The sequence below is a fragment of the Trachypithecus francoisi genome, unplaced genomic scaffold, assembly GCF_009764315.1.
Source record: "Trachypithecus francoisi isolate TF-2019V2 unplaced genomic scaffold, Tfra_2.0 Lachesis_group4, whole genome shotgun sequence".
Taxonomy (NCBI): domain Eukaryota; kingdom Metazoa; phylum Chordata; class Mammalia; order Primates; family Cercopithecidae; genus Trachypithecus; species Trachypithecus francoisi.
This window is the reverse complement of record NW_022681469.1, coordinates 52292789-52318301: the sequence shown is the minus strand read 5'-3', so window position 1 is coordinate 52318301 and position 25513 is coordinate 52292789. Positions and strand designations below refer to the sequence as shown.

Sequence of the window (25513 nt, the reverse complement as noted above, 5' to 3'; positions counted from 1 at the left end):
TAGACCTTGGTCTCATACTATTTTTTATTCCTTAAAATGTCCATCTCAAATGTACAGATCTACTATTATGACAACTTGTTGGTCATGACAGAAACTGAGATAATTTCAACTGCAAATTAGTCTGGACAACTTTTAAATAAGTGTCTAAAGCCAACAGTATATAATTACATTGTCTGCAGGCATTCAGGTGGCACCTCTGCTACGATACCTTCCCTTTTTAGAGTCCTAAAAGCTGTTACATTCACTTAAAAAGCTTAAAATAGCAAACGCAAGCTAATCAAACTTATATTCTTATTTCTGCCATGAAGCACTTTCTGGAGTTTAGGATAAACAAAATTAACTTGTATGTTTTCGTTTCTCAATTTATAAAATCATTTATTGTATTTGATTTCTTGTATAATGTAAGAAATTTACTATGGTATAAACAGCTAGGTTTACTTTGCATCCTTGGCAAGATACAGAATAATTATAATAGATTATTTTTAGACTATATTTAAGGTATTTAAATTATTTTATTAATTGGAATCTCAAGTACTTACTATGTGTGCACTCATTTACTGTAAAATTCTTAATTGTGGGCCTAATTACTTGAATAATTTGAAAATAAATTTAAAAGGTACTGCTATCATATATCACTAACAAATACGGCAGTCATCTATCTTATGGCATGCCGCTATATAAATACATACCTTGATATAGTTTTAATAATACCATCAAGTTCTTCGGGGGAAGGAGAATTACGACCACCCGGGGGAAAAACCAAGTTGATAGGATCGAAGAGTCGAGATAAGGATTTTGATAGATAAGCAGCCTCATAGGGTTGTAGTGAGTCTTTCAAAGCCTTTTCTGGACTGTGGAAACAAAATTTTTTAAAAACGAACTTAAAACTGCACAGAACTAAATGCTATTGTATCAAGCTGTAAATATCTTTTTAAAAAACCTCCCATAAAAATGTAACTCTATATTAAGAAAAAGAAAATAATTTGTTTTACAATGTACATATTTACAAATATATTTCACAATTAAACATTCAGGACTACAGTAACTTTTTTTTGTTGTTGTTGTGTTTTTTTTGAGACAGAGTCTCACTCTTGCCCCGGCTGGAGTGCAGTGGTGCAATCTTGGCTCACTGCAACCTCCACCTCCTGGGTTCAAGCGATTCTCCTGCCTCAGCCTCTCAAGTAGCTGGGATTACAGCTGTCTGCCACCATGCCCGGCTAATTGTTGTATTTTTAGTAGAGACAGGGTTTTGCCATGTTTGTCAGGATGGTCTCGAACTCCTGACTCCAGTGATCCACCTGCTTCAGCCTCCCAAAGTCCTGGGATTACAGATGTGAGCAACTGTGTCTGGCCTATATTAACATTTTAATTTCTACATAAGTCCCCACTATCAATGCACAATAATATGCACCAATACCTACTGTATTATCTGTTTCCTTAAACTAAAAGAATAACAGTAAAATCCTATTAATGCTAATGGGGGATATGCCTTTACTTGCAAATCCTACTTATAGAGTTATCAAAGCATATGGAAGAGAGACCAGCCTGCAGAGAGCTGCTCCATTAGCTTGGCCCTTTCCATCCACAGCTGCCTCCCTAATAAACCTCACTGTCTGAGAGGGAAGTGTACAGACTTATGTTTTTACGTTTTCCATTTTTGTGTTCCATTTTTGAGTTACTTTATTTTGTGAGACAAAATAAAAAGTATCTGTGAAAGTCCTAAAATCATGTAAATACTCCCAAGTAGAGTTCTGTGCTACTTTGTTTTATAATATTCTTCACAATATCAAACTTAACCTGAGAAACATTTCTTTCCTGCTCGCACTTCCTGTATCTTTTATCTTCCTGTATCCTGAAATCATGCTGATTTTCATTTAGCAGTCAAACTATTTGATCTTACACTTTTCTTTCGACAATTACTATCAAATGTCTATAACCACTATTTTCATGTTTCCTTACTCCTATAATTAATTCAGTGTCTTCTCACATCATCCCTGTTTACAATCCTTCTACCAGCTTTTGCATTGTCTTTTTTCTTTTATAAAGAACACATTTCCCTTCATCTAAAAAGTTAACCTTTAAAACATCTGACCTGCTTCGTCATGTATGTGAAACTTGGCTTTCTCTTTTTCTCACCCTTCTGGTGAACTGATAAGACCCAGAGATCAGAATGCTCTTGGCTCCAACATCGTAATTCCATAGTTATCTCTTAATATTTTCTCATTCAATAAGTATTTCACTCAACACATATTTACTGAGAATACTATGCACCAGGCACTTTGTAAAGTGCTAGGAAGATAGAGATTAAGAGTGCTTTAGAGTTGTGAAGAACTTGGCAGGTAAAATGCTAATTATAATAATTTCTTTAATAGATGAAGATACCAAGACCACGATGGGAGCATGAAATAACTTAGTATCTAAATCTGTCTGAAGCAATCCTCTGTTGAAGTCCGAGCCATCTATTTAAATGTCACTATTTGTACTCATGTCATCTACTGACCTCAGAAGCCTCTTACCACTTCTGCAGAAATTTTGGCACTGAATTATAAGAACACTTTCCCATTCTCCAAATCTACCATTAAAGATCTTTGGTGACTACAATGTCAAACATCTTTTCTAAAACATGTCCTATATTAAAAGTCTACATTTATAATAACCTTTATTTTGGCTTTACTAGGGGGCTTCCAAATTTGAGTCATCACTTTGAACTGCTCCACCTCTAAGATCTTCAAGCTTAAAGGAAACTTTCTACATGCCCCACCTTCTATCTCTACTTTCCCTTCCACAAATATTAAGTCACTACAGTATTTGCCAAGTACTTCCTAGGTGCAGAACTATAGTAGAGAACTTGGTTTAAAAAAAATTCCCGGCCGGACCTGGTGGCATGGTGGCACGTGCCTGTAATCCCAGCTACTCAGGAGACTGAGACAGGAGAATTGCTTGAACCCAGGAGGAAAGGGTGTAGTGAGCCAAGACCATGCCACTGCACTCCAGCCTGGGCAACACAGCAAGACTCTGTCAAAAAAAAAAAAAAAATTCCCTGTCTTCTTAAAGCTTACATAGTAACAGGAGAGATATACACAAAAATAAAAATTTAAAATAAGTTAAATATGGAATACGATAAGTGCTAAGAGAAAAATAAAGCAAGGAAGATAGAGAATAATGTTTAAGTCTTTTTTCCTTTTTCATCCAATTTTAGATAGGATGAGGCAAAGGAAGGCTTACCGAGGGGCCCTGAAGGAAAAGAGGTAGCAAATTGTGTAGATTTTCAGGGAAATTGCTTTCTATGAGGAAAGAACAGCAAATACAAAGGCCCTGAGGAGAGACCACACCTGAGTGTGTTGCCCAGAGGAGCAGATCAAGTAACAGGAGGGTAGTACCAAGATAACATCAGAGAAAACAGATGAACTGAGTCATGTTGAGCTTTGTGAATCTATAAGGGTGGTATATTTCACTCTAAAGAACTTGTTCTTTGACCTCATTGTAATTTATGCTACGTGACCCCTTCCTGCTTCCAGCCTCCATCAGTCCACCAGGTCTATATCATCCTTTTTCCATAGCTATCATTTCAAGGTGCTCTCATTAGCACCCTGATTTTTCCAATTCACCTTCCTTTCAAAGTTCTAAGAAAATCTTACCGAGATGTTCTCTGTATCTGCTGCTAAGCTGGCCAAGTACTGCAGAGAAAAAAATGATTTCTACTGGACATTTATACAAACCTCTTTAATACTGAGAGACCTGAAGGTCAAAGTAATAACCTAAAATTCTACTTTTGCAACTCTCCAATCTTTATAGGTAACTTTTTTCTTGGTTTTACCCTAAGGGCAAAACCACTGGCCATGACCTTTCTCAACTTGGCACTTCTCTCATTTTTCCCCTCCTACAACTTCATCTATTCTCTGTGACTTTCTTATTATTTCAATGAAAGAGGTAGCTTCATTCCTTTTTTTAAAATAAAAAATTCCCAGAATAATTTAACCTATCTCTTCTTATCCCATTATCTTTTTACCCAGATCTGATGGCTATACATTACATGTATCATGGCATCACTCTGTACTCCATATGTATAAATATTATGTGTCATTTAAAGAAAAAAGATATGTCAGCATAAAAAATATATAAAGACATATTCTAAGTAAAAAGGTTTTAATGGGAAATAACATACAAGAAGCAGGATTGCTATCTTGAACCTACACACAGAACAGGGTGGCCTCTGGTATGTTTGGAAAACAAAAGAAAGGCTGGGGTTTACTCGGGAAAGAGGAAGTTATACAAGTTGTTTTCAAAAAAAGTTTATTGGCACTGGCAGCATCTTATATAAGAGCTGGTGAGTTCTGATTGGTGAGTGTCATAAATTGCAAGGTAGGACTTGTAATTTTAGTGTTATGGTTAGGCCCTTGCAGTTTGGACTGGGCTTGTGAGATAGTGTGTCAGGCAAATGTTCTTGTACAAGTGGCTAGCTGTCCCTGTGTGACTTGTGTAGTAAGCTGCAGTTTAGAAAAATTTCTTGTGATAGTTCTTGTTATCAGGCACATCATGTGTGACAGCTCTCCCTTCATGACCCTCCCCCAGCTCTATTTTGCCAGGATTTGACACAAGTGACTCCATGTTGAATCTGACAACTTTCATATATATAATTTACATAGCATACCACCACTTGAATTCAATCACTGAAAGTATACAATTTGATGAATTTCATATATTCAGAGATCTGTGTAATCATCACCACAGTCAATTTTAGAACATTTTATCACCTCAAAAAGAATTCTTGTATCTTTAACAATAACACTCCACCTTCCTCACTCCATCTCCAGCCCCAATCAATCACTAACCTACTTTATGTTTCTATAGCTTTTGCTATTCTGGATTTGCATATGAATGGGATAATACACTGTGTGTGTCTGTGTGTGTGTTTTACTGTCTTCTTTCACTTAGTATAATGTTTTCAAGGTTCATCCACATTGCAGGATGTACAGTTTTAATTGTAATATTTCATTGTATTAATACAGCACATTTTGTTTACCCATTTGTCTGTTGACAGACATTTGGTTGCTTCCATCTTTTAGCTATCAGGAATAATGCTGCAATAAACATTTGCATACAAATGTCTATGTGAACATATGTTTTTTATTTCCCTTGGGTATACATCTGGAGTGAAATTGCTGGGTCATATGGTAACTATGTTTAATAGTTTGAAGAGGCCGCACATGGTGGCTCATGCCTGTAATCCCAACACTATGGGAGGTTGAGGCGGGAGGATCCCTTGAGCCCAGGAGTTCAAGACCAGCCTGTGCAACAAAGTGAAACCATGGAGCTACAAAAAATAAAATAATTAGCCAGGCATGGTGGTGTACGCCTGTAATCCCAGCTACTCAAAGGGTAAAGCGGAGGACTGCTTGAGCCTGAGAGTTAGAGGCTGCAGTGAGCTGTGACTGCATCACTGCACTCTAGCCTGGGCTACAGAGTAGGACCCAGTTTCAATAAAAAAAAAAAAAAAAGTTTGAAGAACTGCCAAACCCTTTTCCAAGGCCCTGTACCACTTTAGATTTCCACCAGCAACATATGCGGACAGTAATTTCTCAGCATCCTTGCCAACACTTGCTACTATTTGTCTTTTTGTTTATAGACATCCTAGGGGGTGTGATGTAGTAGCTCACTGTTGTTCTGATTTGTATTTTCCTGACCACCTTTTTCATGTGCTTATTGGTCATCTATGTTTTTTGGAGATATGTCTGCTCAGATCTCTTGTCCACTTTTTAATTGGGTAATTTGTCTTTTTATTGTTGATTTGAAAGAGTTCTTTATATATTCTGAAACAAGTCAATTGCCAGATATATGAGTCAGAAATACTTTCACTCACTCCTGATGATAATCCTTTGAAGCAGCAAAGTTTTTAATTTTCAGAAAGTCCAATATATCATTTTGTCTTTTGTTGATTGCGATTTTGGTGTCATGTCTAAGAATTATTTACCAAATCCTAATGCATAAAGATTTACCCATATGTTTTCTAACATATATATATATATATGCAAATTTTTGTATCGATTGATTGGTTGAGATGGGGTCTCCCTATATCCAGGCTGGGTTCAAACTCCTGGGCTCAATTGATTTTCTCACCTCGGCTTCCCCAAGTGCTGGGAATTACAGGCATGAGCTACGGTGCCCAGCCTTGTTTTATATTTTTAATCTAATATTTAGATCTTTGATCTATTTTGAGTTAATTTTTGTATATAGTATGAAGGGCACCACTTCATTCTTTTGTATGTCACTATCAGCTGTCCCAGCACCATTTGTGTAAAAGATAATTCTTTCTCAATGGAAAGAATGGTCTTTACACTTTTTGAAGACGGCTCACCATAGATTTATGGGTTTCTTTCTGTACTCTCAATTTTATGTTTATCCTTGTGCCAGGCACTACTATAGCAGCATCGGGATTAAAATTTCTTGTGAGCCCTCCTACATTCTTCTTCTTCTTCTTCAATATTGTTTTAACTATTCTGGGTCCCTTCAAATTCCATGAATTTTAGAATCACTTGTTACTTTCTACAAAGAAGTCAGCTGAGATTCTGATAGTGATAGTTACTGTACTGAATTGATATATATCAGTTTGGGGTGCATTACCATCTTAACAAGGTCAAGTCTTGCAATTCATGAACATGAGATGTTTTTCTACTTATTTAGATATTTCTTTGAACAATATTTTATAGTTTTCTGAGTATAAATTTGCACTCCTTTTGTTAAAGTTATTCCTAAATATTTTATCTTTGTGGTACTGTTATACATATTACATCCATTAATGTTAATAAACCCAACAATGAATTGTTATAATTATTACTTTACTATCTGCCATCATTTCCTAGCAAATTTCAGCTTTGTTCCTACCTACCTCCTGTGTGAGGTTATTTGCAAATGTATTAGGCACATATTACATTTCTAAATGTTATAGTCTCAACAATGCTTTTATGAAAGGAAAATTAAATCTTGGGACCCCAAACTTGCTATGCCAAAGATAAAAGTTAAGCTTGGAAATTGAGTTATGCAAAAAAACTTCCTTTCCTTTGTTCCCAAACAGCTGTAAGATGGAAGGCCACATCTCTCTCCAGGTGGCCTCCTTCACCCTGATCCTGTAAATTAACAGCTTATCTTCACATATAGGAACAATGACAATATTAGAAATAATTCTACTGCCCACCATGAGACAAATGCAGATTTGCTGAACATGAGACAAATGCTTAACTGACTGTTCCTGTACCCTCCTCTCCTTTCACATGTAACATGTGGATTCAGTGAGTGCTGATCAAAGCCTCACAAGAACGTGACCACTTATCTCACTACCTACCCTCCCCACTTTTTTCTTTTCCCCTTCTCCTCCTGCCCACTCTTTCCCCTTTAAATCTTGAAGTCCTCAAAACTCTCTTTGGAAAAACATCTAGGTCACAGATCCTTCAGTGATTAGAGTCTCCTTTTCCCAGGCACATCCTCAACCTGTGCAAAATATACCTCTAAATTAATAGAGACCTGTCTCAGACACTTTTTGTTTTATACATTCTATATGTATTATTTTATATAATTGCTTTTTAGGTCAGTTAAGAGAAGAAGAAAATGTGTGTTTATATTTTCTTTTATAATTTCATAGTTACCTTTACTCTGTGGGGATTCAAATTATCTGGGGTCACTTGCTTCAACCTGAAGAACTTTCTTTAGTATTTCTTGTAAGCTGGAATGCTAGCAACACATTCCCTTTTTTAAATCAAGGAAAGTATTTTGCCTTCATTTTTGAAAGCACAGCTTTACTGGACACGGGATTCTTGGCTCATTTTTTTTCCTTTGAGCAATCTGAGCCCGCTACCTTTTGGCATCCTTTGTTTCTGCTGAGAAGTCAGCTGTTAATGTTATTGGGACTCCCTTATAAGTGAAGTGTAGTTGTATTTGGGAAAGGGGTGTGGGGAGTGGGTAAAGACAGGGTCTTACTATGTTGTCCAGGCTAGTCTTGAACTCCTGGCCTCAAGCGATCCTCCTGCCTTGGCCTCTTAAAGCGCTATGATTATAGGCATGTACCACTGCACCCAGCTGATGTATACTTTTTCCCTTGCTGCTTTCAGGGTTTTGTCCTTGACTTCTGACATTTTTACTATGATGTATCTGTTTGTGGATCTTTTTGCATTAATATTACTTGACCTTCCTGGATGGATAGGCTATTGTATTTCAATAAATTGGGAAGGTTTCATTCATTATTTCTTCAAGTTTTTTTTCTCCATTACCTCTCTCCTCTCCTTGTGGTATTCCTATAATACAGATGTTGGTATTCTTAATGGTATCCCACATTTCCTTGAGGCTCTGTTTATTTTCTTCATTCTTTTCTCTGTTTTTTGATCTGTGTAATCTCTATCAACCTAGCTTCAAGTTGCTGAATTCTTATTTCTGCCAGTTCAAAGCTATTCACAGAAGTAAAGGAAGGCGTGAGGCACCACGACCAGCCAAAACTGGGCATTTTAGATACACTGTTGTAACTCTGGGTACTGGTCCCCTCAACTCTACGGCTTGTTATTGTTGTTTGCTTTCTATCTGTTTAGTGATTGGCTGGAATATTTTAATGAAGTCTCTCTCTCTCCCACAGTCTTAAATCTCTGATGTTCCTCAGCTAGACACAGTTTTGGGTATGCTAATAGTCACCTTGAGATGGCAGTACTAATGGCACGATTATCTTTGTCATTTTTTTCTGACCACACCTAAACTCCACTAACTGACTGCTCTACATTTGCAACAACGCCTTGAGGCATAAACTCCTCTACAAAGGCATCTACAAAGGAGCTAACCGTAGCTCCTTTGATAGAACAGTTTCTGAGGTCATGTTTGATATTTGTTCTGATTCCAGGAGGGCTCCTCCCAGCTGTTTTATTCTCCAGATCTCTCCTCAGAGCTAGTTTACCTTCAGCTATCTTCACTAGATCTACAAGTCTCCTCCCATTGCCTTTCACCACACTTTCAGAGTTTTTTTTTGAGAATACCCTTAGGTTTAGACTTCTCTAGGTTCTGTTGCAAATGAAGTCATTTACTTCGGGAAGAGACTAGGGGCTGTTTTTCTCTTTCTTTTTTCCTTTCTTTTCTTTTCCTTTTTCCTTTCCTCCTCTCCTCTCCTTTCTTTGCCTTCCTTTTTCTATTTCCTTCTTTTAGAAAGGGTGTTGCTCTGTCACCTAAGCTGGAGTATAGTGGTATGATCACCACTCACTGCTGCCTTGACTTCCCAGGCCCAGGTGATCAACCCACCTCAGCCTCCCAAGTAGGTGGGACTACAGGTGTAGACTACCAAGCCCAGCTAACTTTTTTATTTTTTGTGGACGGAGTCTGTTTTGCCCAGGCTGGTCTCAAATTCCTGGGCTCAAGCCATCTGCCTACCTTGGTCTCCCAAAGTGCTGGGCGACTACCACGCCTGACCCAGGACCTGTCTTATTGCCTGCCTCTACCCAAGTAAAAATCTTTATGCCAGGGCTCTGGACCTGAGGGTGGAGAAAATGGCAAGCTTCTATCTGACTGACACCTTGTAGAAGGCCAGGTCTCACTAATGTAGGCCTCCATAACAACTTTTTGCACTGACTGAATGGTTAAGTTAAATATTCAAAGCTGAAAGAGTCAGTGTCCTTATACAAAGGCTGGGATATAACAAAGCCCCCCAAGAGTTTTGCTTACGTCTTTCCTGGGCCTTAAAGCATGACAAGACAATGAAGGATTTCTTAACAGGACCCATTAAGGATTTAAAAAGTTTTATTGGAGATCTGAAGAAACTCTCCAGGCCTCCACAAACAAGTTTACAGGTAGTCTAAAGAACTCCCCAAACCTCCATGATTTAGTAGGAGACAAGATAAGAGTAATCACCCCAGCACCTGGGACCCATTTAGATTAAGTAATTTACTGAGGCTCCAGAGGAAGGTCTTCAAGACTCAGAACTTAGTTATAGATTAAAAGAAGTTAATCATTTATGTCTTTAGATGAATGCACTTACATGTAGACATATAGCTTACAAGGTATATAAGCTCTGGAAAACTTTGTAATTTTGAGTTGGTGTGGCGATATTTTCCGGGCCTTATCGCTGCAACTGGTTATAGAAATAAAAAACTCTCCTCCTCTCCAGCTAATCTGCATCTTGTTACTGGACAGCAAGAAATAGCAGTCCAACCCTCAGTTTGGTCTGGGAACAACCTCACTCTAGGAAGTGAGCACTTGGTGGCAGGCAACTGCACGAGGTCCTTTCAGTTTATATTTCCTGGCAAAGAATCACTATTTCAAAAGCCCAGGCAAAGGTAATTAGGGCCCCAGTACTTTGAGTCTGCCATGCTCAAGGACCCATTCATTACGTGGGAATTGGGCACAATATGGCAGCTCCCTACTCCTGACCTCACTTACCTGAAAGTCAGCCTCAGCAACTTCCTGCTGAGGGCATTATGAATAATGTTGAGGCCCTGCTCTTCCCAGGAAGAGAGCCTTTCAGCTAGGAGCTAGAAGAGAGGGAGCCCTATGTTCTTGGCTACTGCAATCTAGAGAACAATCTCCATTTCACTAAGCTGAGGCGGGTAAGACAGGAACAATCTTGGCTCAAATACCTTAGGCTCCAGTTTTTCTGACCAAATTTTCATAGACTTTCTTGAATAGATGTTGCTTCCTCTTGCTGTTTGCTCTTAGAACCATTTCTGGACTCCAACTTAAATGAACTCATTCTTTGGGGCGCCACACTGCTTTGAGTTGTCCTCCTATCTCACCATTTTTTTCTGTCTTTGTCTCCTTTGTAAGCTGCCACTCCACTGACTAATCTATACATGCTGGTACCTTTCTTGGACCAAGGCTCTCTCTTCTCTCTCTCTCTATACATCTTTCCCTATGTAATCTCTTCCAGTTCCATGATTTTAAAAAATGTACATGATGATAGCAGGGTGAGGTGGCTCAGGCCTATAATCCCACACTTTGGGAGGCTGAGGCAGATGGATCATCTGAGGTCAGGAGTTCAAGACTAGCCTGGCCAAAATAGCGAAACTCTGTCTCTACTAAAAATACAAAAATTAGCCGGGCATGGTGGTATGCGCCCTTAATCCCAGCTGCTCGGAAGGCTGAGGCAGGATCATCACTTGAACCCGGGAGGCAGAGGTTCCAGTCTGGGTGACAGAGCAAAGCAAAAAAAAAAAGAGAAAGAAAGCAAAGTGCATGATGATGACTTCCAAGTACGTATTTCTAGTCCTGACTCATATTTAATTACCTTTTGAAAGACTCTATTTGCATTTTCAATTCACCAGTTTCAAAAGAATTAAATATAACGTATTAATTAAATACAATGCTTTGAAAAAATTCTTCCTATCTTAACCACTCAGTCTTCCACCAACTAGTCGTATCCTTGATTCCCCTGTCCTCTCAAATCCATGGCTTGCCTTCTATATATCCTGCTTCAAAAATACATCTTGAATCAATCTGACCAAATTACCACCTTATCTGCTCATCCTAGTTCAAGTTATTATCATCTCTTACCTGGATAAGCAAAATAGCTTCCATCTTCCACTTCCCCAACTCTGTGCTGGCCCCCCTTAGTTGTCTATATAGCAGTCAGAGTGCTAATTTTAACATGTTTATCAGTTCACATCATTCCTCTAAATCAATGGTTTCTCACTTTATTAGGATAAACTCCAAGCCCTTTACCATTGCCTATAAAGCTCTACATGATCTCACATTTCCTTTCCTCTCTGATCCAATCTGAAACACTTCCCTTTTTTGTTCACTATGTTCCAGCTGCACTGGCTTCTTTCTGTTCTTCAAACCTCCTCATCTTAATTTTCTTTTCTTTTTTTTGAGACGGAGTCTTGCTCTGTTGTCCAGGCTAGAGCGAAGTGGCGCAATTTCGACTCACTGCAACCTCCACCTCCTGGGTTCATGCAGTTCTCCTGCCTCAGCTTTCCGAGTAGTTGGGATTATAGGCATGTGCCACCATGCTCGGCTAATTTTTGTGTGTGTGCATGTGTGTGTGTGTATATTTTTTTTTTTTTTTTTTTTTTTTTTGAGACGGAGTCTCGCTCTGTCGCCCAGGCTGGAGTACAGTGGCCGGATCTCAGCTCACTGCAAGCTCCGCCTCCCGGGTTCACGCCATTCTCCTGCCTCAGCCTCCCAAGTAGCTGGGACTACAGGCGCCCGCCACCTCACCCGGCTAGTTTTTTGCATTTTTTAGTAGAGACGGGGTTTCACCGTGTTAGCCAGGATGGTCTCGATCTCCTGACCTCGTGATCCGCCCGTCTCGGCCTCCCAAAGTGCTGGGATTACAGGCTTGATATATTTTTTGTAGAGACAGGATTTCACCATGTTGGCCAGGCTAGTCTCGAACTCTTGACCTCAAGTGATCCACCCTCCTCAGCCTCTCAAAGTGCTTAGATTATAGGCGTGAGCCACCGCGCCCAGCCTTAATTTTCCTAAGGCCTCTAAATTTGTTCTTCTGACTGCAAAACCTTACTCTCAATTTCCCCTGGTTGATTCTTTCACACTATTTAGATCTAAGGTCAAATGTTACCGCCTCACAGAAGCTTTCTCTGACATCCTATATAGTAAGCAACTCTATAGCATTATTTTATTTTCTTCACAGCAATTATCACTACTGAAAATTTGACACGAGTAATGAATCATGAAAAATGATACCCTGGCTATTCATATTTTGATTCTATGCTGATTCCTCTAGGGCCTGGTTCCATTCATTTTCTTTTCTTTCTTACATCTCTCATCTCTTTTTCTCTCCACTGGCTACTTCCATCTATGAAAACTCAACTCTTCCTTGTTTGTGTCCTTGAACCCTCATGATTTTTTGACATCTTGGAATATGGCTCCTATATCTTGTTTTCCTCACCAATCACTTTACTGAATTCATCTCCAAAAAGTGACAATAATATCCTATTAGTGAAAACACAGTGGCTTTTTTCGCTCTGTTTTCCCTCCATTGAATTTACCGTTTTATTTATTTTTTGAGTCTTGCTTTGTCACCCAGGTTGGAGTGCAGTGGCACAATCTTGGCTCACTGCAACATCTGCCTCCCAGGTTCAAGCCACTCTCTTGCCTCAGCCTCCCAAGTAGCTGGGATTACAGGCGTGCACCATCATGCCTGGCTAATTTTTTGTATTTTTAGTAGAGACAGTGTTTCACCATTTTGGCCAGACTGGTCTCGAACTCCTGACCTCAGGTGATCCGACTACGTTGGCCTTCCAAAGTGCCCTTCCTTGTGTCCTTCCTCCCTTCCTTCCTTCCTTCCTCCCTCCCTTCCTTCCCTCCCTCCTCTCTCTCTTTCCTTTTTTCTCTTTTTCTTTTTCTTTTCTTTCTTTCTTTTCTCTTTCTTTCATACAAGTAACATATACTCGTTTTACATAAAAGCAGAAAATACAAAATTAGGATTCCACCTCCTGGAAATAAACTACTGTTACTGTTTGCTTTGTGTATTTCTAGACCTTTTTTAGTGCATGCACATAGATTTAAAAATAAAACTAAGGCAGAAATAGAATGCTCTATTTGCTACTTTATATATACTTTTTAAAAAATGTGATGTATAATTAAATCTTTGTAGGTCAACAGACATAGCAGACATAGGTTCTGTTCTCTTTTGCCCTCTCTATTAGGCCTTACTGAATCTGCATATTATAAAAGAGTTATTGAGAAGGTAATCTGGTCTCATTTTATGATTCTAACCTATAATGGCCATTTATTTTGCCAGTCAAAACTACTCCTTTCTTTTTTTTTTTTTTTTTAAAGGGAGACAGGGTCTCACTATGTTGCCCAGGCTGGCCTCTAACTCCTAGGCTCAAGAGATCCTCCCAGGTAGCTAGGATTACAAGCATGTGTCACACTGCCCAGCACTAGTCAGTACTTCTACATACTGTATTCTACTAGTCAGAGCTTCTAACTATACGGGACACAAATTCAACTAGATGTATTTAGGAATAAAATTAAAACAGAAACAAACAACTGTTTAAACAGCACCCATGAGTCTATCCAACATTTTTCTTACATGGTAGGTGATAAGAAACTGCTACTGCTTTAGCCAGGCTTGACACAATAAATATGATTCTAGTGTTTAAAGAAAGGTGTGAAAGCCAATCACTTGATCTGATGCTCAAATTGAAAGTTTAAAATACTCTTTCAATTTTGGAGGAAAAGCTGGGCAGGCTAAACTTGCTGAGATTGTATATTGGTTTCCAATGTGGCTCCTAAATATGGCTATACTACTATACTTCATGGGTGACCTAAGAGATTTTCAGGGGTAATTTTGACTATACAGTTGGACCTCCGTTTTTGCAAATTCTACATCCAAGGATTAAACCAACCATGGATTGAAAACCTAGTTAGGCCTACAATAGTTGTGGCTATAATGAAACATTTATTCACATTTTTTCTTATCATTCTCTAAGCAATATAGTGTAATAACTCTATGCATAGCATTTACATTGTATTAGGTATTATAGGTAACCTAGAGATGATATGCATAGGTTACATGCAAATATTATGTCATTTTTACATAAGAAACTCGAGCTTCCCAATGGGTCCTGGAACCAATCCCCTACAAATACCTAAGTGATAACTACACTCTGCCTTTTTTTTTTTTTTTTTGAGACAGGGTCTCATTCTGTCACCCAGGCTGGAGTGCAGTGGCATGATCTCAGCTCACTGCTGCCTCCATCTCCCAGGTTCAAGCGATTTTCCTGCCTCAGCCTCCTGAGTAGCTGGGATTACAGGCGAGCGCCACCATGCCTAGCTAATTTTTGTATTTTTAGTACACACGGGGTTTTACCATGTTGGTCAAGCTGGTCTCGAACTCCGGACCTAGTGATCCACTCCACTTTCTCTTAACACGTTGACTGAGAACCTATCCCAGCATAAGATTTATCTCCCCTGTCATTTCTGAACACCCAAGTTCCTTTTATGTCACATTTATGCAAGTGGTCCATCAATAAATGATATCATCTGAGGTAATTACAGGTATATTATAACATCGATTAAAATACAGTGACCACAACATGATCATCTACCAGCTTCTCATCATCCTACTTAGTGTTACACTTTAAAATTGACTCCGGCAGGAGGCAGAAGTGTTCAACTAAGGGTGAAAATGGACTTCTTCAGTTAAAAGTCTTGCAAAGTCTTTTAAGGTATACAAATACATTACAAATATTTAGAGACTTGGTGTATACTTAATTTATAATTTAAAATAAAAATAAAAGATAAAATTTAAAATAAAAATAAAATTAAGATGCCAACTAACAGGTCAAATTAAAGAAACATACTCATAATCTGGCATTTTTGGTATGAATATATCTTGTGCATCATCTTCCATGTGTTGTAGGTCAACATAGAGGTCTGTAGTTCCACTTGCATTAAAATTCCCTTGGATATTCTGACTGTATTGTTGAAGACGCTTCCATAAGTCATTATAAAGACGTAATAATTTGGGGTATTCTCCCTCAAATGCCTGCTTCAAAAACATAGAAGCTGCCAAGCAAAACAAGAACATGAATTAGATAAATGAAAATAAAATGTGGTAAATAAATGTTTCTTCTGCGTATGAAGATATTGTTCCAAATAACCCATACTATAGGGCAAACCAAAGATGTGTTCTAATGAGGTCTTTTATAGTAATGCTAATAATAATAATTTTCCACTTTGACTCACTGCACTTGATATGCAGGCCATATATTTTGAAACACAATCTATACTAAAAAATGGAAAAACCCACAATTGTAGTTGAAGATTTCAATTCCTTTTTCAAGAATCAAGAAAATAAGTACACAGAAAATCGCGACAGAAAACCCGACAGCGCTAAAACCCAATTGACTTAATTTACATTCATACAATACTTCATGCAAAACAGCAAACACACATTCTTTTCAAGTGCACATGGAGTATGTACCAAGATCAACAATATTTGGTTCCATCAAACAGGTCTCAATACATCAAAAAGGCTTCAAACCATACAAAGTTTATTCTCTAACCAAAATAGTTTTAGATTAGAAATTAGTAACAAAAAGATACCTGAAAAGAATCCTCAAATATTTGAAACTACAAAATGCTTCTAAATAACCCATGGATCAAAAAAGAAATCAAAAGGGAAATTCGAAGTATTTTGAACTGAACGAAAATTATAACACAACACATCAAAATTTGTGGGATATCAACAAGGGAGTACTTGGGGGAAATTTATGCAAATACTTACATTTGAAAAGAAGAAAAGTTTCAAATCAATTACCTAAACTTCCATTTTAAGAACATGGAAAAAGAAGGGCAAATAAAAACCAAAGTAAACAGAAGAAATAAAATAATAAAGCTCTGAACAGACATCAATGAACCAGAAAATGAAAACAAGAAACACTGAAACTAAAAACTGGTTCTTTGAAAAGATAAGTAAAGTTGACAAACTTCTAGCCAGATGGATTAGCAAAAAAGAGTAGAAACAAATTATCCATATTAAGAATAACAGAGGTGATCTCATTACATATTACAAAATATTCTGCAGATACTAAAAGAGTAATAAAGGAATTATAAACAACTTTATGTGAATAAATTTGAAAACTTTCATGAAATACACAAATTCCTTGAAAGATACAAACTAACAAAGCTCACTCAAGAAGCAATAGATAGACTGAATAACACTATACCTGTTGATTCTTTTAGTTAAAAATCTTCCCACAAAGAAAAACTTCAGGCTTAGATGACTTTAGTGGTGAATTTTATCAAGCAGTTTAAGAAACAAATAAAAGCAATTGTATACCAATTCCCAATTCATTCTGAGGCAAGCACTGCCCTGACATAAAAACCACATATTAAAAGAAAAATAAAAACTACAGAATATTCCTTATGAAGATAGATGCAAGAATTATAACCAGAATTTCATCAAATCTAGTCAAACAATATATAAAAAGAGTAATACATCATGACCAAGGAGATCTATGTCAGAAATTCATAGTTGGCATACATATACATATATATATAGATACACACACACACCTGGAATTACATAATATAACATCTATCTATCTATCTATCTATCTATCTATCTATCTAATCTATCTATCTAATTATCTATCTATCTAACTAAATAAATGGGGTCCCACTATATTGCCCAGGCTGTTCTTTAACTCCTAGGCTCAAACAGTCTTCCTGTCTTGGCCTCCCAAAGTGTTGGGATTACAGACATGAGCCAACATACCTGGTCAGCTTAATGTTTTAAAATCAATCAATGTGATGATTCATCTTTTAACAAACTAAAAAGAAAAAGCGTATGCTTTTTTCAATAGATGAAGGAAAAGCATTTGAAAAAAAATCTAACATTCACTCCTAATAAAACACTCAGGACTACCTAGGAACAGAGAGGAACATATCCTTAAACTAAGAAAAGGCATCTATGAAAAACTACAGCTAATATAATACTTAAGAGAATAAGTAATACTTTTGCTCAGAAATCAGCAAGAAGACAACAATGTTAGCTTTCACCACTGCTAATCAACATATCCTAGAGGTTCTGGCCAGTGTAAAGAGGCCTAAGTAAATAAGTAAATAAGACATTCAGATTGGAAAGGCACACAGTCTTTTTAGACAGACAATATACAAGCATCTATATGGAAAATCTGATGGAATCTGTGAGAAAAGCTACTAGAGTTAACATAATAACTGAATTTAGCAAAGTTGCAGGATATAAGATTAATGTGCAAAATTCAGTTGTATGTCTATATACTAGCAATGAACAATCAGAAGTTGAAATTTTAAAAGAATACAATTTGGAATAGCACAAAAAATATGAAATAGTTAGATATATCTGACAAAAGGGGAAATAGGTACACACTGAAAACTGCAAAAACAATGCTGAGATAAAGAAGACCTACATAAATGGAAAGCGATAACATTCATAGTTCAAAGATTCAATATTGTTAAATGTAAATTATCCCTAAATTAATCTATATATTAAATGCAATCTAATTTAAAATCAACGCAGGCTTTCTTTTAGTAGAAATTGAAAAAATGATCCAAAAATCATATGAAAATGTAAAGAACCCACAATAGTCACGGCAACTTTGAAAAACAACAACGTTGGAGTACTAATATGATCTGATTTCAAGACATACAAAACTATAATAATCAATCCACTGGTACTGGGGTAAAACAGACACATAGATTAATGGTGCAGAATAGCGAGCACAAAAATAGACCCACACATATCTGGGAGACTGAATTTTGAGGAAGGTGCGGACACAATTTAGTGGACACAGGGTAGAGTTCACCAAATGATACTGTAACAACTGAAGAGCCATATGCAAAAAAAATCCTCTTTAACCCACACTCTATACCTTATACAAAAATTAACTCAAAAAAGATTAAATCTTCTAAAAGAAAACACCTGAGGGAACTTTTCTGTTCTTGAGTTAGACATGATATGAAACCAAAAGTATGGTCCATAAAAGAAATTTGATAAACTGGACAACATCTAAATTAAAAGTGTCTGCTCTTCAAAAAAAATACTGCTAAGAAAATGAAAAGACACGCCCCAGAAAGGGAAAATCAATTTCACATATCTGATGAAGCACTTGTATCTGAAACACATAAAGAACTCTCAAGTCTCAATAAGAAAATAGCCTAACTTCAAAAATGGGACCTTTATCAAAGAAGGTATATGAATGGCAAATAAACACATGAAAAAAAATGCTCAACCTCTTTAGTCAATAGGGAAATGCAAATTAAAACCACAACGAGATACAACTATATAACTGTTCAAGTGACTAAAATTAAAAAGAGTGACCATATCATGGCCAAACACTGTGGCTTGTGCCTGTAATCCCAGCACTTTGGGAGGCTGAGGTGGATGGATCATCTGAGGTCGGGAATTTGAGACTAGCCTGGCCAACATGGTGAGACTCTGTCTCCACTAAAAACACAAAAATTAGCCGGGTGTAGCTGTAATTCCAGCTATTCGGGAGGCTGGGGCACAAAAATCGCTTGAACCCAGGAGGCAGAGGTTGCAGTGAGCTGAGATTGTGCCACTGCACTCCAGCCTGGGCAACACAGTGAGACTCCATTACAAAAAAAAAAAAAAATGACCATATCAAATATTGGCAAGGATAAACGAACTAGAACTCTTACATAGCTTGTGGAGATAAAAAATTGCATACTCATTTTGCAAAAGAATTTAGCATTTCATTAAAATGTTAACTATATACCTAAATATTGTTAAATCATTCTGCTTCTAGATATTTATCCAAAAAAAAAAAAAACAGTATATGTCTATATAAGGAACTGTACCTGAATATTCACAGTATCTTTATTTGTAGTAGCAAAAACTGGAAACAACTCAATGTCCATCAACAGGCCAATGCATAAGCAAACTAATATATCCATGCAATGGAATAATATGCAGCAACAAAAACAAACTACAATATAGTTGAATCTCAATAAAATCATGCTGTGTGAAAGAAGCCAAACAAATAAGAATATATAATATATGCTAAATCATTCAATTTGTACAAAATTCTGGGAGCTACAAACTACCATAGAGTAACAAAAAGCAGATCAGTGTTTGCCTGGGGATGGGGGAGGGTATAGTAGAGAGAGTAATTACGAAGCTGTACAAGGAAACTTTTGGGAGTGATGAATATGCTCATTGATTGCTTGTTGTGATGATTTCAGGGGTGTGATGATTTCATACGTGAAAACATATCAAATTGTATACTTTCAAGACGTGTTGTTTATTGTATGCCAGCTATACCTCAGTAAAGCTATTTAAGAGAAATTATCTCAGAGAAAACTTCTTTGGCCTCCCTCTTCCCTGATAAAGCAGCAATCCCCCATGGGCCTCAAGTAACCCTATATGTTCTTTCAGGGCATGCCAATAATGCGAGGCCCTGGGTTTGCTCTTGTATTTGGCAAGAAATCTTGAGAGACACGGTAACATCATCCTGCAGACAGAGAGCTGACTTGTTTACTATTCACTACAAAAGTGGTAGTTTCTTCAAGCTCAAAGTCCTTACCTTCCATGCAATCTCTCTGTATACGTACCATCCACATGGGCCCATGTCATATCTCCCTATAATATTTGGAGGCATGTGAAACTAAAACACAATATGCTAATGCTCATAATTCTTGCTGTGTTGTAATAAAGTTCTTTTTCTCTAACCCAGGAGTCTCATGTCTTTGGACAATATTCAGAAAACTATGGCAGTTTAGCCTTTTTAAGAGAGATAAAATCTCAGATCCTTCAGTTTTTGAACTTCCCCAATCAAAATCAAAATATTTCTTCGGTAATTCTCTCACAACAATCTGTTCTTTGCTTTTTTTTTTTTTTGTATTTATCACAATTTCTAAACATATTTGTTTGCAATATATTTCTCCTACTTGGCTGTTCATTCCACAAAGGCAAGGACAATGCCTCTTTTCTTCAAAGCACATTTGGTACCTAGCACAGTGCCTGGAATAGCAGAAGTAAATATTTCTTAAATAATAGAATGAAGTTTTTTTGTTTTTTTTTTTTCTCTTTTCTTTTCTTTTTTTCTTAGAGACGAGGTCTCACTTTGTTGCCCAGGGTGGTCTCAAACTCCTGGGCTCAAACGATCCTCCCACCTCGGCCACCAAAGTGTTGAGATTACAGGTGTGAGCCATCATGCCCAAACATGGGTTTTTTTAGGGAACAGTATCACTTTCATAAAACTCTTATCTATACAAGAACACATTACTATTGAGGGTTTAAGCCAAACTTTGTCTATATTATCTCAGCTAATGTGATTAATTAATTGTAAGTTACTTAAGTCAATTATATTTAAAGCTTACAAACAAGTATTATATATTTAAATCTTGAAGCTAAGTTTTTGTTTGTTTGCTTGTTTTTTGTTTTTAGAGACAAGGTCTCGGTCTGTCATCCAGGCTGGAGTACAGTAGCACAGTCACGGCTCACTGTAGCCTTGACCTCATGGGCTTAAGCAGTCTTCCGACCTCAGCCTCCCAAGTAGCTGCGACCATAAATATGTACCACTATACTCAGGTAATTTTATTTACTTTTTAATTTTTGTAGAGATGGGGTCTCCCTATGTTGCCAAGCTGGTCTCAAACTCCTAGGCTCAAGGAATCCTCCCACCTCAGTCTCCTAAAGCATTGGGATTACAGGCATGAGCTACCACAGCCAGCCAAAGGTAAGTTCTACTTTAGTTTATTTGATATGTAAAGTGTTCATATTACCTATACAATTTTAATTATTTGAAGAAAATTTATAGTACACCTACTGTACATTCTGATAATCAAATCATTTATAGAGGGAAAATTACAGGTTAATTCCCAGTTACTTGGGAATGTATTATTCAGATTATTGCCTTGTGCAAACTTGGTTTTTTTTTTTAATTAATCACTAGTGATTACAACACAGGCACAAATGTGGAAATTAAACTCACATTAAACAACCTAATTACTATTAAAACAATATTTTATAACTTAGAAGATAACTGTATGTATTGTACTCCTACCAGGTAGTAATAGGTCTGGGGAAAAAACCTCTGATTAAGAAAGTCCACCTTTGATTTTATTCTGCTATCTCTGTCTTCTTGAATTCACTGCATTAAGAACCCCTACAGCTTCCAAAATGTGTAGGGTGAGACGCATCCCAAACCTTGAGCTAATTCACACGAAGATTCAAGGATATAAATAGTCTATGTGCTCAATTTCTCCCTTCCCATCTTCTCTATTCCAGTACCTTCTTTTACTTTCTTCCCTAGCCCTGAACGCTGTAAGAAGTTACTAGTTTGTATTGACTGTCTGTCCTTCCCCTTTAAAATGTGAGTTAAATGAAAGCAGGGTTATTATTTGACTTATTTTCCTCTGTGTTTCTTTTACCTAGATTTAACACTTAGCATTCAATTACTGAATGAACAAATGAACTGAAAGTAGAATGAAAAGGGAGTCTAGGTTTGGAGTTATATCACTTCCCCTTGGGAGTTATATCAGCCTTGTCTTAATTTTCTTACTACCTCTAGATTCCTGGTTTAAGGCTTCACAGGATAGCTCTAATATATGCTTTATCTCAGAATTGGAGCAGTCTTAGGTCTTGCCTTCGTCTTGACTAGCTGTGCCTAAACCTCAGCCTGTATGATGCTGCTTCTCCTGCATCTCCCTATAAAAGGACCGAACACCTCATGTCTAGGAAACTGACTGGGGCCAAGAAAAGGCAGTACTCCTTACAACTCTGCCAACCTTCAGATGCCCAAATACTGGGCAGTGCCAAATATACCTGGAAGGATTTAAGCATTCATCCATTCAACAAATATCTGCTGACCACTTACTACATGCCAAGTACTGTTGTAAAAGCTGGATATGCAATGGTAAACAAAATAAGCAAGTTCCTTTCCATATACAGATTATACTCGAGTGAAGAGGTACAATAAACAAGTCATTATGTAACATAATGTCAGGAAGTGCTAAGTGCCTTGAAGAAAAATAAAGCAAAGTTAGAGAAGAGACAGTGATAGGATGTGCTATTTTACATACTTACCTGGAAGGACCTCTCTGAATGAAGCAAGGATACGCTCCATAGAGTACCTCTTTCTTAGGTAAACAAAAGTGCACTATACACGTATTTATCCACTGATTTTTAACTTAACAATCTTGATGACCTCTCCATAGTGGTCTGTAAAGATATTCCTCATTCCTTTTTTTCCCCTCATTTCTTTTTTTTTTTTTTTTTTGAGACGGAGTCTCGCTCTGTCACCCAAGCTGGAGTGCAGTGGCCAGATCTCAGCTCACTGCAAGCTCCGCCTCCTGGGTTCACGCCATTCTCCTGCCTCAGCCTCCCCAGTAGCTGGGACTACAGGCGCCTGCCACCTCGCCCGGCTAGTTTTTTGTACTTTTTAGTAGAGACGGGGTTTCACCGTGTTAGCCAGGATGGTCTCGATCTCCTGACCTTGTGATCCGCCCGCCTCGGCCTCCCAAAGTGCTGGGATTACAGGGTTGAGCCACCGCGCCCGGCCCCCTCATTTCTTTTTATAGCTGCATGTGCCACTCTCCCAAGCTATAGTTATTATCATGTGATTAGCTTCCCCACTGATACCAGCTAGACTTGGGATGTTTCCCCAAACAATCCAACTCGAACAAAGAAAAAGCTCATTGTAGAAGCATATTGATATACCAATCACACAATGCTGCTTCATAAACAGCAACAACCACGGCTCAACAGAAGTGGAATAAAAAGCTCATAAACTTTATAAAGATGTTTCACAGAATTTAAGCTGCCCACTTTGTCAGATAAATTAGAGAAGCAATGGCTTGCATTTTTAAAAAATAGATCAGTTTTATTCTGCTAGTTCTATAAAAACAATGTAAACACAAGTATGCTATACAACTTGTTGGTGAATTCACATAATGCAAAAAAAAAAAAAAAAAAATTAGTGCTGCAGTCGCTAATGGCAGATGCTATGGACACCCTTGAAGGAAGAAGAAATGATAAAGAACATATGGACCATTGTCCATTCATTGGAGAAACCAATTTGGACAAATTTCTAAACCAGTTAGAGGACAGTTTCTTAAAAACTGAAAACCGCTCGAAGACAAAAAAACAAAAATGAAGCAGCTTCAAACTACACAGAAAAGCTCGTCATTAGGGAGCAGGTGCTAACACTAAGACATCCCCAAAGAAGAGGCAAGGGCGTGCACCCGGGACACCCACCCAGGACTGAGACAGGTGGATAACAAAGGCCTGTCAGCAATGGAAAGAGGTGGTATTCCCCTCAGTTCATCTTCAACAAAGATGCTCTATATTTCATTAATCTCAACTGGCAACAATAAAAGTTCTCAGTAAATACGTAAAAAAAAAAAAAATCTATTCCATTCTATAGAATTCTGCGGATTCAACATTCCGTTCTATGAATTCAGCATAGTTTGTTTAACTAATGCCACAGTAATGAACATTTGGGTTGTTTGCAATTTTTGGTATTCCACATAATTATGGAACAAATAGCCCAGTGAATGTCTCTTTAAATTTTTGCCAGTGCATCTATGGGATAGATCCCTAAAAGTAGAATTTCTGGGTAAATGAGTAGCTGCTTATACAATTTTGTTAAGAACTCACAAACGCCCCTCCATAAGGTTTGTATGCTAATTAATAAGTGTGAGACTGACCTTTCCCCACAGGCTTGCCAATAGAGTATGTTATCAAACTTTTTGATTTTTTCTAATTTGATAGATGAGAAATAATGTCTCTCTGTATATTCTGCATTTCTCTATTTATAGGTGATATAGAGTATCTTTTACACATACTTAAGAGTATTTACATTTTTTTCCCTATAGAGTTTTTGGCTTTTTAATTCCCATTTTAGAAGCTTTTTACATAATAGAGATACTAATGCCTTATCTTTAGTGTTAATTAAAATTTTTTTTCTATTTTGTTATTTTTCCTTTCATTTTGCTCAAGGTTTTTTTATCCATGCAAAAAATTTTTTAATGTAATCAAATCACTGAGGTTTTCATCATTGCTTCTGGATGTTGAATCAGAAAAATTTTCTCCCATTCCTAGCTTATTCTAGGCTTGAATGGTTTCATATTTCATAAGTAATTGTTTGATCCACTTGGAATTTACCCTGATATACAGAGTAAACTGGGGCTTTCTTTTTTTGTGAACCCATCCTAGCTTCCCATCCTACAATAATCACCACTAATGCTCTTGCAACCATCTTTTCATGTCCCTGTTTATCATGATACATACTGTTTGTTTTCTAAAAGTATTTCATATTAGGGTCTCCTTTAGCTTATAAGTCCGTTTTTAAAAATAAAGATTATTTTGATTTTTGCAGTTTGTTTTCTCTTCGGAGTTCCTTCAAATTAATAAAGACTTTAAATATTTAACACTTTAGGGATCCATCTCAACAGAATGTCTGTTATTTATGAGCACTGTATTCTCTGATAGGACTATAGCATGGAACAGAGGTAGGCAGAAGCTCTTTGCAGAGCCCAGTGGGAGACACAGATAAGCTAGTAGGTGAGACATTATAACGCAGTGGGCTAAGTGCTGAAATTGGGTACATTAAGAATTCTGTGGCAACTGACAGAGGAGGTCTTGCTCATGTTTGAGTGTGCATGGGAAAAGAGGCATCAGGGAACACTTTATTTCTACCCTGAGACTGAAAAGACAAGTATGAGTTACAGAGATGATGGGGAGGATATAGACATGTGTTTCAGGTATTTGTAAATGCTGAGGAGAAAGAGGGTGATTCATTCAAGAATTTAGGCTTAAGTACACAGATAAAGAAGTAGAAAGAAAAATAATGAGTGCTGAGGAAATAGGAAGGGACCAGAAGAGCTATATTTGAATTGCATTTTGAGAGTAATGGAAGAAGAGTGGAGGCAGACCAGTTCCCTTCTTGTAACAATTAAAGAAGGCTTACATATTTTAAAAAATTCATGCTTGGCAGAAGCAGAGGACCTCAGCGGAAGAACGGAAAAACTAACAAAGTTTTTAGGGGTTCACAGGAGAGGAGTGAAAAATTAGCAA

The 25513-nt window shown here is 37.4% G+C and overlaps 1 protein-coding gene across 3 annotated transcripts in view; it reads right to left on the bottom strand.

Moving 5' to 3' along the window:
- COG5 (component of oligomeric golgi complex 5) overlaps positions 1 to 25513 on the bottom strand; it is a 378471-nt gene that overhangs the window by 80265 nt on the left and 272693 nt on the right. For all 3 annotated transcript variants that reach the window (XM_033195062.1, XM_033195061.1, XM_033195063.1), the window contains 2 exons: positions 15291 to 15495; positions 690 to 851 (listed from right to left, as the gene is read on the bottom strand). In XM_033195062.1, coding sequence (XP_033050953.1) covers positions 690 to 851; positions 15291 to 15495 — 367 coding nt within the window. The remainder of the gene's footprint in view (positions 1 to 689; positions 852 to 15290; positions 15496 to 25513) is intronic.